General features: G+C 43.6%; 1 protein-coding gene across 1 annotated transcript; it reads left to right on the top strand.

Annotated features, from left to right (window-relative positions):
* The first annotated feature begins 1743 nt into the window (after window positions 1-1743).
* On the top strand, window positions 1744-6318 carry gorab (golgin, rab6-interacting). The gene is made up of 5 exons (XM_040185050.2): window positions 1744-1999; window positions 2136-2451; window positions 3136-3237; window positions 3348-3488; window positions 5339-6318. Exons 1-5 carry the CDS (start codon window positions 1945-1947, stop codon window positions 5799-5801), a joined length of 1077 nt encoding a protein of 358 aa, XP_040040984.2. The 5' UTR covers window positions 1744-1944; the 3' UTR covers window positions 5802-6318.
* Window positions 6319-14049: the final 7731 nt, after the last annotated feature.

The raw sequence follows: 14049 nt of genomic DNA on the forward strand, positions 1-14049 counted from the left end.
CGCTGAACTTCTGAACTGTGCGCAGTCCTCGCGGTATCCTCCTTCTCTCCGATCAGCTCCACCCATTCCTACAGGGGGATTTGTACATTTCTTCCAACCCCACCTCTCCCTGATGTCCCTCTGCAGGTCAACCCAGTAATGAGGCATGTGGTCCCCTCTGGCGCTCCCTAATCAGGGACCCAAGGCCGTCCGCCCTGGGCCTGATGGCGCGGCAGCAGAACAGGCTCTGAACCCAGAGTGGTCGTCTCCTTCCCATCTGGCCTCCATGCCAGGCCCTGTCTCCCCTCTGCCAGCGATTTATGCCCTCCTGAGGTGTTGCGCCTTTTAACTTGCACATAATTGGCCCCCAGATGCAAAACAACTACGAGGGGGCCCGTTTTTATTAGTTGTCAAGCAGAGGTCATTGTTTTTCCATCGCTCCGGCTCCTCAGTGCTGCCAAGGTCAAAGAGACACATGCTGTGTCTATACCTTGACCAATTATTGAAAGGGAGGAGGAGTCTGCATGAACTCAATTATAAAATGACGCAATGATGAAATATAGAGCGGAATCAAGTCAGCGTGTGTGACAGCGCTAAATGAAGCGATAAGTGATTTCCCGTGCCGCGTTTTCTGTCAATAGACTCGACCCAGACAACTGAGTCACCACGCAATCGCCTATTTATAGATGATATTCACTTGGAAAGCACATAACATGACAGGAATAAGGATCGGTTTAAAATGTAGACACCCTTGTAACCTTGACAAGTGATATGTTATAACTGACAACAGCACAGTGGGAAACCATGTAGCGCTCACACAACAGAGGTGATACGGCAAAAATATTCACGGTATTTAGGAACCTTTTTTGACAGCCTTAATGGGAAATTGTGCTGTTTCGCTGGTCTTGACATACAATCAACGTGTGTCAAGAAATTACAACGGTTATCAATCGAGGCACATAGTGTCTCCTCTTCCTCATTCTAAGCATATTGCTCTCCAGATTTTCCTTTTTTTGACACCAAGTCAACACATTTAAGTCAACAAAAACATTGTAAATCGTCCTCCTCTGTTAAAACTGTGCTCCAGATAAACTTGTCTTTTTGGTGTACGGTAAGTCTGAGTTTGCTGGGTCAAAGCTTAATTTATTAGTTATTAACTATAAATTTGTATTTTAGTAAAAAGCCTGTTCACAAATGGGAGCACATCAAATAGGCCACAGTCCACTTTCCGGTACAACCACTTAAATCGCATGCTGCTTTCACATGAAACAGTTCTTTAGTTAACCTTTCACCCCTTTAACATGCTTGGTCCCTATGCAGTCTGTGACGGTTCAGTTCTGTCCCACTGTAAAATCATCAAGTGTTTTAGGACTCTCTCATAGACATTTTGAAACATTTCAATTAGTCATTAAAGCTGTTTTGATGGGAAAGAAGCAAATTCTTTTGAGTTTAGGTTTTAGGAAAATTTAGGTTTATAAAAGATGAATATATATCCACAATGAAACATAATAATATTTGACTATGTCATAGCAACTTGATAGTTGTTCACTCCCATTTGTATTTATTAATTTATTTAATAGTTTTGTTGCGCTGGTATGAGGTACGCTAATGAAATGCCTTCTGCATTCTACATTTTTGCAAATAAGATGCATCAATAATTTCATTAATGAAAATTCGCTATAAACTAACTACAATTTTCAGAGATTAAATGTGTATTTATTTATATGTCCCGTTCGCGTGCAGTGGGATTTTTATTCAGGCAATATCTGGGACAACTTCAGTGGGCTTTTAGGGGTCCTTGACGTGGCATCAATAAACAAAAATGGCGACGGTTGGTTGGAGCTTCATAGAGTTTATCATATTTAGTAGTTTAGAATGATTATCTTAAGTCAATAGGACCATACATTTTATATATGCATAATTACTGCTGTTTTTTTGACGCCGTGTGGTTGTGAGGCTCGAAAAATGAGCGGCTGGGCCGGTTTTTCTGAGGAGGAACTTCGGAAGATGCAGCAGCAAGGTAACTTCTCATCCTGCCAATGCTAACCGGGCAGGTTCACGTCTCTCTGCCCCAGTTGTAGACTTATTTTTGAACAAACTTAACGTTAAGTCTGACAAATATTCTGTATAAAGCGTTTTACCGCATGCATTATCAGGCTCAGCAATGCCCGCAGCAGCAGCAGCCCGCGGGCGGAAACCGGTTCCAGCCAACCGGAGTCGGCAGCAGTTACAGCGGGAGAGGGCCCTTCAGGTGGCCGCTCAAAGAAACGCCGGCGCCGCCTCTCTTTGCCTCCCACCGGAGCAGCAGCTCGCCAAACCCCCGCCGCCGCCGCCGCCAGCGAAGGACGATTCCGAGCTTCAGCCCACCGCCCCTCCAGCAGCGGCTGACCGACACACACCCACCGACGTAAGGCCTGCTCCGGCGGAGGAGAGCGCGGGCGTCAAAGAGCTGGAGATACCAGAGGTGGCACTGTTAGTATATCTTTTTTTCTATTTCTGCGATTTCATTGTCTGTAACGCATGTCTGCTGTGCGTTGTCACCACTGTTGTTAAGGGCTGTGACCTGTGTTGTGTCTTTATTCGAGCTCTTCTCTTCCTCTCTGTCATTGCGCCGCTTCGATGTTCAGCTTTTGACCCATTTGGGAACGTAGGGTCTGTAAATATGCGATTTGGTTTCATGTTGTTGCCTGTGCAAACAATAAAAATAAAGTCATCGTCCCTCAGCCGTGACCAACGAAGGTGACAGGTGGGAGAGAAATAGGATGGGATGTTACCCAATTTAATCAGCAATCACATGAGTGATGAGCCAACACCAAAGTAGGGATTTAACTAAATATAAGTCACTATTATTACTAACGCACGGTTAAGATGATACTGATGCTTGGATCTTTTATAATCCATTTATTATTATATAAGAATGTTGTGCGTCACAGATTTATCAATATCGTATGGTATACTGTATAATATAGTATCATATTACATCTTGTCTTCACATGGTGAATGTTATTCGTCATATTTTTTTATTTTGGTCCACCTGCTTTTGAAAGTACATATTTATTTTTAATGAATCTCCAGCATTAGACCCGAAACTCTTTCCATAGCGTGGATTTTTCCAAGCATCATTGTCTGTTAAATTGTCTTTGTGTTTGACCGCAGACGGGAAAAGACGCGCCTGGAGCAACTTCAGCAGGAGCAAAAGACAATGGAAGAGAGGAATAAACGCAAAAAGGCTCTGCTCACCAAGACGATCGCAGAGAAGTAAGCGTGGCTGTCTTGGAGCTGTAGTGAGCAACGTGATGTTGTGAAAGTAAAACCGATACCGGTGCTGAGGGATAAAATTTGCCTCAAGGGTTTGTTCTTGTCCACAGGTCCAAACAGACTCAGGCGGAGGCCGTGAAGCTGAAGAGGATCCAGAAGGAGCTCCAGGCCCTCGATGACATGGTGTCCAATGATATCGGCATCCTGAGAGTGAAGATCGAACAAGCCAGCTGGGACTACTCTGCTGCCAGGTAGAGAGGCGACACAAATCAAAGTGTACACGGCTGCACATAGACCAAAATATACGTGGAGTATTCACTTCCATTAGCCATGTAATCTTTTTAGGAGTATTTTCTTTTTTAAATTAGGAAAAAAATGAACAACAAAAAACATTTTGTGCCTGTAAATAATTAAGGAATTCAGTCATTTAAATCCTGAACACCTGTCTACCCCATATAAGTCCTCACTGCAGCAGGTGGGAGAAAAGTTCTGATGTGTTACTTTGTAATAACCAGGCAGCTCTACATCTTCTAATCAAACTAACACACTTTGCTGGAGGAATCCACGGCCCCGCTAATGGAGTTAATGTCAATATGTGATGATACCTGACGTTTTGGGGCAGATTGTCTTTCTCGAAGACGTGCGTGATTAATGTGACATCAGCGACAATAATATGCACGTTAATGAACGGCAACTAAGCTTTCGGGATTTTATGACCTCATTTTTGTATTTGAAATAACCACGACATCATTAAACGGCACTGCAAGCCTTTTGTTTGTGACAAAACAAGGTGACCAGGTAAGGAAGTGTACGTCCAGTGTAACTGGTGCCCCCTGCAGCTTGTTACTAGTATTCAAGTAAACCTGCCCCCCCCCCCCCCCCCCCTCCTCCCTCCAATACTTGAAATCTACATGTTTCCTCTAAGACTTCAAACCAGTTTTCTGCAGAAAGTCCAGTTCTACACTTTGCTTCAACATACGCAGGGTTACAACTAAAAGTCGAATATAAGATGGACATTTTGTAGTTGGGTGTATTTGACAGCTACAGAAGGTATAAAGACAGTGAATAGTTTTGTGATGTGGGTTTTTCAACATTAATCCAGAAAGATGTGTTTGACCTCGAAGCTGTGAATTCCCCACGCAGCCGCTTGTGTTTAGGGATCAGCTCCATGTCATGAACACAGTTCATTACAGATGTTTGAATAAAAGGACGTGGACCTCACGAGGTCATTACACTGGATTCTGTTATGATTCTGTTGATGTAATCAATTCTTGGGGTTTTGCTGAGGTACCATGTAACCCCCCTCACCCCGAGATGAAATGTTTTACATCATGTGTTTAGTTAACGCAATGTTTCTAAACAGCACATGATGTTCTGGTCTAATTGGAACAATGTTTCTATGTTCAGACGTGGGAGAATAATGTTCTGAAAAATTGTCAGATTTTAGAAGCTGACAAATAGGGCTGGTTACTGCAAACCGGTGCCAAATTGTTCATAGTTTGAAGTAAAAAAGTTTGATGATGTAGTTTGAAGCAAAGTGTTTTATATTTCTTTATGTTTACAGTGTACTTTAAACAGTTAATATATTCATTAATTTGAAGAAAAAAAATTACAGTGTCAAAAAAAAAATGTCGTCAATTGTCGTTTTGTGCTTTTTTTTTTAAGGGGGCGGTTCAGATGCAGTTTAGGCCCCAGTATTGGAAAATATCCAACCCTGAAAAAAGATTTACTCCGTGAAATGATCGAAACAACGTCATGATGATTGGTTTATTTTTATATCTGATTGATTTCAGTCAGATGTGTTTTCTCTGATCTTAAATACATTTGAGGGATCCTAATTCGCTTTTCATTTCCATCTTAACTAACCAAGTCTTATGGTTGCGCTTTACAGAGACGGGCTTAAAAAGTGTCGCACAATGCACGCTCGGCTCATTCAACCGTTTAGGAACACAAATATTGTGAAAGGATTCCACTGTCACAGAATGAAGGTTATTCAAATATAAAAGTCATTTTTCTTTAGAGCATAAATGAGAAATTTTGCAACCCTGTTATAGATTCTCTTAACAGTTCCTTTCAAATTCTTCCGTCTACATTTTTTCAGAAAGCGATATGAGAAGGCAGAGGTGGAGTACGTGACGGCCAAGCTGGACCTGCACAAGAAGACGGAGGTGAAGGAGCAGCTGACGGAGCACCTCTGCGCCATCATCCAGCAGAACGAGCTACGCAAAGCCCATAAGCTGGAGGAGCTGATGCAGCAGCTGCACCTTCAGGCCACTGAGGAGGAGATGGAGATGAAGAGGCAGAAGCAGCAGCAGGAAGAAGAGAAGGAGAAGAAGAAGATGATAGAAAGATGCATGGAGACGCAAAGGACCGGTTCAGCAGAGGACCAGGTGGGAATGGTGCAATCAACCAAAGACTGTCCGCCCGCTGCGGAGGAGACCGCGGCGGAGCAGAAAGGCGGGGACGTCCAGCAGGAGCTCCACCCGACGACTGAACCGGCAAAGACGGAGCACGACTGTCAAACACTAGAGCGCTCCGTTCAGAGTGGTGCTGCAGCCTCCTGATGCTCAGCAAACGCGATTGGAAGCCACCGCACTGCGGGAGGCAAGTAATGCAGCGCAGCTCTCAGCCCGAGGAAGTGATGCTCGGCGCTGGGACGCCCCGAGCTGACGGACCTGCAGCCGTTCTCTTTTGGTTTCCCGCCAAACTGAGCCGGATCAAACGTGTCCCCGAGTAGTGACGGGTTTGCTTCCTCTCAGTTGATTGTTAAATCTCATGGGGTTCTGGAGGATTGTGGATTTAGTTTTTGAAAAGGTTTGCATGAGCTGTGACCTTCTTAAGACTCTTCCTGCTTTTAACTGACGCGTGTAGTTAACAAAGTGCTCGTTGGGCCACTTATCGAGTTTTGTTGTGCTCGTCCCCACGAGCTCCAGCAGGGAAGTAGCTTCCACAGATTTTAAAGTTTAGGGGTAAAAGAGAGTCTGCGTTAGATTGGGGATCATGGGAGATTCGTACTTTACAAACTGTACACGGTATTGGGTCTTGTGCATTATTGGAATAAAAAAATATTTCTTATTTAAATATCTCAAGTTGACTTCAACTATGTGGTGAGATTCATAATCATGTGTACTGATTCTCTGATCTTACTGTTATTTCAACGACATTTAAATTATATCAACTTCAGCTTCTCTGTTTGAATGTAGAAAGTGTTTGGGGGGGCTATTCGTTTTGGTGAAACCATATGACACCCAGGCCTCAGTATGTGCACACCTGCAGGATCGGTATCCTCAATCTGTCCCTGTCAGCTTCCAGACGTCAAACCGGGACCGTCTTCCATTGTTGTCTCCTCGTTGCGTCAATGAAAGACGGGTCCTGTTTGCTTCCTGGACGGAGGCCCGGATCCATTTCTGGCCCCAACCTGGACCCTCCTGTCCACCGCGTCGTAGGCCGACGTGTTTGCCGGCGCCGGGCTCCGATCTAATCCCCGTGTTGTCGTTTGGGCCGAGGAGCAGCGGGCCTCCTGAGCGGTAAGACGATATCTGTTGATGTGTGTGCACGCTCACAGCCGCATGCCGCTCCGCACAGTCCACCCTCTCCGGCAGCGCAACGTGTGGACAATAATCCAGTGGTCACCTGCACATGCGTGTGCCTGACCAAAGCCTGCTTGTGTGCGAAGCAAACGATGAGAAGAAGAATAGTTATTTGAATTGGGTCAATATTTAAAGAGGTGACATTTAGATTTATACTACGCTATGACATTTTAATAAAATGGAAGGGAAAAAAAAGGAATGTTCCCTTTGTGCATGTTTTCTCCACTGTCCGTCATTTTAGGGTTTAAATGTGCCGGACTGGAGCTTGTGGTCCTGGAAGGAATTTACCCGGGGAGCACTTAGGGACTCTTGTCGCTTTTGTGAGTCGTTTGTAAAATGCAGTAAGTGTTTCTGTAAAGCGCTCTGAGACTTTACTGCGCTCCGGTCACATCTGGCCGTCTGAAGGAGAGGCCGTAAAAGCAGCTCTCTTAATTAGTCGGTAGGTAGAGTGGGAGAGTGACCACCTTCCCGTCTGTCCACGCGCAACCTCCAAGGTCAACGTTTGAAGTCCCCCCCCGAGGAGACTTCAGCTCACATTTGGACAAATTATCAAGACGTTTGAACGAGAAGGACGGAATTATGCCGTTCCCACGAGATCCCGCGCTTGTGGAAAGTAACGCAGCAAAATGTAGAGGAACTTTATCTTATTGGGTCTGTATTGCAATTGTCATTGCACATCAACACGTTTCAGGTATTTTTAAAGTTCAAGTACGTTTTATGTAATCTGTCGGATTCATTTTTTAAGTTTTTTTTATTTTTTTTTATTTTATTTTTTTAGGGATTGTGGATTTTATCTTTACTTTACATGATAGGTTTCATTAATACAACATTCAAATGATATTTTCTGATGATAAAATGCATTAATAATAAATATATATCTAAAAAAATACAAAAGGACAATTCAACATAATGGCCTTTTGATACGTTATACATTCCTATAATGTTAATTGAAGTGTTTTGAATAGTATTTCTTTATTGATCAAGCAGTAGGCCCAGTCTTTTTAAATGAAGACGATCCGGCGAGTGGACATTTGGGCATCTGCAGAAATGTCTTCTCCATTAGAAATGCGTGTGTGTGTGTGTGTGTGTGTGTGTGTGTGTGTGTGTGTGTGTGTGTGTGTGTGTGTGTGTGTGTGTGTGTGTGTGTGTGTGTGCGTGCGCGTGCGTTGGGCCGGACTTCAGAGAGCGGAGGTTTATAAAGTAAAGTGTGATTTATGTGGCGCTGGCGTCCCCCGACAGGTCGAGAAAGACCGTGAAACCCGAGTAGTCCGAGAGGCGAAGGAGTGAGAGGAGAGAGGAAAAAAAAAGAAAAGAATCCCAAATCAAGTTTTCCTGAAGAGAAAAAAAACCTCGCCGCCATCTGGACGAGCTTCACCTCCATATCAACTGATCTGTGGACCCACGGCAGAAAGCAGGAGATCGATGGAGCCAGAGACATGTTTGAACTGAAGGTGATGGCTTTTGGCAGCGCGTGATGAATGCAGCAGTTTCATCCGTTTCCATAAAGGCCTTATTTGCTTTGGCAATTAATGCAAATGCTGTTTAATTTAGCTGCTGGCTTCACTGCTAGAGCCGATTTAATGTCATTATCCACGAGGTGCCACTGACTCCAAATAGACGCATCTGCATGATAAACAGAAAATTAATTCCAATGTCAAATGTAAATAAACGTTAAGTGAATTTGGCTTCATGTCACGGCTGTTAAACTATTTTACGGGAAACGAATGCATTTTGCCCAAAAATCAGTAAATGTCCATGAAGTTAAAAAAAAACAGGAAAAATAAATAAATATATATATATATATACATTTTCAAAATAAAACTAGTTTGACCTTTTTGGAAACTCACCCACCCTTACAACTTTAAACATAAACGAACCAAACCGTAATCTGACAAACAAGTGAGCCAAATAGCCCAAAAGGGGAAGAAAAGCCACTAATAAGCCTGACTGATTTATTTACTTCTGCCCTCTGATCGTCACGTGTGCGTGTTTGCGGTGCCGGGCGGCTTTTTTGGGGGGGGGGGGGGGGGGGGGGGTTGTAATAAAGAGAATCAGCGCGGCTGAATTAATTTCACACGGCCACTTGCTCTGTAAACTCCGCGCGTTGTTTTAATCAGAAGCACATTGGCTGCTTCGCGTCGGGACCACAGACCGTTTACGGCCACAGCGCGGCGGCGCGTGATCCGCGTGCAACGGGAGAGACAGCGGCCGTTAATGAAAGGAGGGGACACGGATACGGGGCCTGTACGTGGCCTACATGCGACTTAAATACGACTTACTGGCGGTGTAGTATTTACAGCGTGTTTGCATGCCGCGCGCATCTGCCAGCTGGAGTTGGTTTGGTGATCATTAAAAACATTCTCCAAAAGCGTTTTTTTTTTTTGGGGGGGGGGGGGGGGGCGCTCATTTTATTTCTACCAAACCGGAACATCACGTGCACCTCCAATTTCAATAGATAAAAAGTTAAAGTTCGTCAGAATTATTTTTTTTAATTGATTTATTGATACATTAATAATTGAACAATTCACGACGTAAATTTGTGACAGTAGCCTTTAATATGTTCATACAATTTCTCATCATTTAAATCGTTTACCTTTAATGTATATCTATTTTTATTTTAAGATATATCGCAGAATCAGCTTTTAGTTACTTGAATATACTCATTTTTACATTACAGCATCCCAGCAAACAAAGAAAAGGGACATATCAGAATAACATGCAAGAAAAATATTACATAAAAGGGACAACGCTTAGGCCTTAGACCGGGGACCATATGGTGCAGTTTCTTCCTGATATTAAAATGTCAGAGCAGGTCAGTGAACTTAGAAGTATGTAGTATTAAATCACCAAGAACAGCTCTAATGCAGAGTGCAATGTTTCCCTCTAAAATAGGGTGAAATAGAAGTATAAATGATAATAAAATAATAGTGAAGCATATCTCACATAGTGCAGTTGTCCATCTACTTGCCTCCCATCAGTATTTCTTACCTTTTATTGGTGAATGTGTCTTTCTTATCTTGTTTATGTGAAAAGTGAAGGATGAGTACCACGACCTTTAGCCACGCAGGGGATCAGTGCTGGAGACATGTGCAGGCTGTGTAGCGTTATCAACCCTGCAGAAGCTCCGCAGCTCTAATCGGACCCAGAGTCGGTCCGCGTGACGGAGATCCGCCTCCGAGCGGCCGCCGGTGCGCTGCACAAGTCCCGCTGCGGCCGCTGCAATCAGGCGCAGCGCGCAGGGAGCGCGTCCGCAACACGGTTCCCTGCGCCGGATGTAAAGAGCCAACAAAGAGGCCATTTACTCCCAATTAGGGAAATCAACCAGGACAGGTGGAGGGGGGCAAAGCGCGAGTCCAATCAGCACCAGGGGTCCCTGGACAGCGGCGGCGGACTCATCATCATCATCATCATCCTCATCCTCATCCTCAGCCCGCCGGCAGGACGGCGCGGAGGGACTGAGGTGACGCAGCGAGGAAGCGCAGTTACACTTTCTTATTGTAACGTTAATGCATTCGTTTCGATCGACAGGCCTGGAATGGGAGTTTTTAAATGCTCTCACTGCATTTAAATAGTATTACTGGACTTTCAATTAACGGAGGTGACATGTAGCCACGTTTGAATTATTCCAGTTCCTGAAGGGCCTTCTAGAGTCAAATAACAGTAAAACGTACTGTGTCACTCCGAGATGCAGTGCAGAGAATAAAAATACTCACAAGTAACTAATTTTACTTTTTTACGATGCTCTGCTCCATCAGCATAACAGATCTCTAAAACTCTTAAATTAACTGGAGATATTTACAACCAAACAAGTTTGACTATGAATACACACATTTGATACGTTTGATCTCCTGTTAAATGTAAGTCTGAATCTGAAAGAAACTTAATCATCGGACAAATCAGTAAACGTATGTGCTTGTGAAGTATACTGTAAATAGTGTACAGCTTGGTCCTTTGATTACAACTAAAAGGCAGGACAGGTTTCATGCAACGTCTTCCGCCAATCACACACTCTCACCCAACTGCTGAATCCCCCTCATCAGGATTTACCCCGGTGTCAGAGGTCAGCAGGTTTTCTGTGGGTCTCCTCGCGCTGGTCCAGGCTACAAACCGGGACAGAACCTAATTATCCCTGTCTGGGATTCCACTCCTGACATCAGTCAAAGTGTGGAGTTTCACAACTCTGTGATCGAGTTCCATTTTAGACTCCCTAAACGGATTTAGTGAGGCCCCGCATTAATTTATGGTCATCCGTGTTTCTGGCGTGTGCAGTTTACTGCATCAGAGTGAAAGAGATCAGTGTTTGAGATTCATGGGATGCACTTTGTCAAAGTGAAATTGGAGGCCGGCACCTGCTTGTCAGACGCAGACAGACGGCTGTGTTCGATCACTCGACTGAACTGTCGAATGTTTGTGTTGCATGTCGCACGATGCCAGTTGAGTGGGTGCACGCACAAATTCATCAAATGGTTTTATTCAGCTACACACACAGGTGGAACTGGGCCGTCTGTACCCTCACGGTGAAAGTAAAATACTCACTAATGGACACATTTTAAATCGTATGTGATGACATACAATTTGAAATAGTCAAGTTATTAGTTTTGCAAATAAGCGTCATTCATTCTATAATGTATCCCATATAGACAGAATTAACTGATTCACTTGTATCCAACACGTTGTGTTTTTAAACCAGAGAGGATTATTTAATCTATAAGAATTCATAATTCATCAAGCGATTAAATGCATCTGAAATGTAATTACAGCTGTGAAACACCAAAAATACAATACAGTCTAAAATGTTGCTACAGTAGAAAGTATCATAAAATGCAAATCTATTACCTGCAAGTTTGTGTAAATACAGTGTTTGAGAGATTCAGCACGCTGGTTAACTCTTTTTTTTAACAAATCATTTTATTAGTTCATTTACTTCTATTTATGTAGTTGGAAAGTCTGCCAAGACTTGTGGAGGATCTGTTTGAGATTGATTCCAGATTGAAAGCTTGTCTTCTCGGGCCCTTTACCCTTTAACAGGATCACTACAGCGAGCGGGCTCGCAGGTGTTGTTGGCCTTTTTACGATTATGTGGCATCAGTACGCCCCCACAGATTATTACCTCAATCACGTCGCTAGTCACTAATGCCTCCGGTAACATGTGGTGTTGTGTTCGAGCTGATTTCATGAATAAGAAAAAGTCTTCAGCAGTTTTTCAGGATGACAGATTTAACCAACCTGTGCAAAGATCTGTAACCATGCGCTGCAGTATACTGTTATTATTCTTATTCATTCTTTGCACTCCGATCAACTTTTATCAATCTATGTTTGTGTTTGAATTGTGCTCACAGTCTCTCCAACAGATTGGTTCATTTCTTTATGTGCTCTATGAATAAAGTGTTAGTTTTTAATACAATATGGGTTGATTTTCAATTAAATTAAATCAAAATGGTTGTGGCAAATATTTCGATGATCTCTTATATCAGTTTGTTATGAAAGCTGCTTTTTTTTTTAAATGAAAAAACAAAACAAAATGAAAACAACAAAATCTTTCTAAATGAACCGGAGCACCAACATATTCGTCTGGATGCAGATTTTTGTTGTCGCTTTGTGCCATGTGAGCCTCTTTCACAGGCGCTTCCTGCTCACGTCAGCTCTGCGCGATGGCATTTTCCCTTCAGAGATGTTTGTACTTTTCCATTAGCCACAGACAAACTGCAGCAGTCGGAGCAAACGCACCATTTTCACATCGAGCTCTGCACAAAGAATAGGGCCCCTGGAGGACAAGACCGTGCGTCTGAGACACGCGGAGGCCTTTCTTACTTCTTTTTTTTTTTTTTTTTTTTTTCTCTCTGCCCTAGCTGGCACCGGGAATAGACTTGTAGGCAGGAAAAGAGAATCTGGGGGGAAAACTAATGATGAAAAAGTCTACTCTATCCCTGTGCCTTCATTAAATACACGGAAAGAACGAGAGAGGCACATCTGGATTCAATCCGCGTCCCTTTGATGGCATCAAGTGTTCTTTTCCCAGATCAGGGGGCTGCGAGCTACGGGATGTCTATGGCAGCTCGGAGCCCAGAGTCGACTCTTGCCATCTGAGCGCATGACCCCCCCCCCCACACACACATTACCTCCAGCTCCCTCCATTCCTCAGTCCCTTCACCCCCTCCACCTCTCCAGCCCGACTAACCTACAGTTCAAGAAGCACTGAGGGACTTTTACTCCACCAGGGCTCTCTGATGGCTGGAGTTACCGCTTACTTTGCAGATCCAGAGAAACGGTTGTCCCACATGACGTACAACACAAAGACGTTTCTACCAAAAGAGTTAGGACTTGTTATAGGGAGGTTCAACCATAACAGTGACTTTTCTCTCAGATTTGATCCTTTGGAACCATTCGTAAAGGCCTCAGGAGGTAAAAATACTAACAAATACACATTAACTTGAGGGTGACCCCTTTAAATGTTTCTGGCCCTCGGGTTGAGAAACCGTCTCCTCTTCCCTTTCGCCCTCTTTCAACTGCATGACGACTCCTAGACGGAATGAGATGGACGTTTTTGGGGGGATGAAGTGGACGGTCCAGACTCTCCTCCGGCTCTGATTGGCTGGCTAAGCGTTGCACACCTGTGGGCAAGTGGCTGATTAGCTCGATGATTAAGAGCCGAGTGCTGTTTGAGGCCAGCGCTCAAATGACACGAGCTTGAGACAAACAACAAATAAATACAAGCAGAGACATTTTTCGCACCTTGTCCAATATTCACTCTCATAGTTTGGTCTCCAATAACTCCTGAGAAATGTGTCCCCCTAACTGCAGAATTTTGTAGTTCACCTGATAGTAATGTGGTTGCAAATATGCATATTGGTACCATTTAAACTGCATTTGCCTCTGGACAATATAAAGTGATAATAATGCTCTTGAGATGAACACAAAAAAAGAAAAGAAATTGTAAAGTTCCTGCCATTTTCCACAATGAAAAAAATCAAGCAGGTACTTTCATATAAATACTTTGTGAAATGACTGATCTGCCTTCTGGGAAAGACCACACTGAATCCGTCTGCAAACAGTCAAAACCAACAATCTTTTTTACTCCGTCGCCTTGGGTTTTTAGGGGAGTAAGTTTAATTCTGACTACTATGTGGTACTAAAATAATAAATGGTGTTAAAATGTCTGTCTGCCACTTTAGAGTCAAAACTGCCCCACCTATCTCCCCTTCATCCCCGAAGACACCCTGTG

The sequence above is a fragment of the Gasterosteus aculeatus genome, chromosome 8, assembly GCF_964276395.1.
Source record: "Gasterosteus aculeatus chromosome 8, fGasAcu3.hap1.1, whole genome shotgun sequence".
NCBI classification, from domain to species: Eukaryota; Metazoa; Chordata; class Actinopteri; order Perciformes; family Gasterosteidae; genus Gasterosteus; species Gasterosteus aculeatus.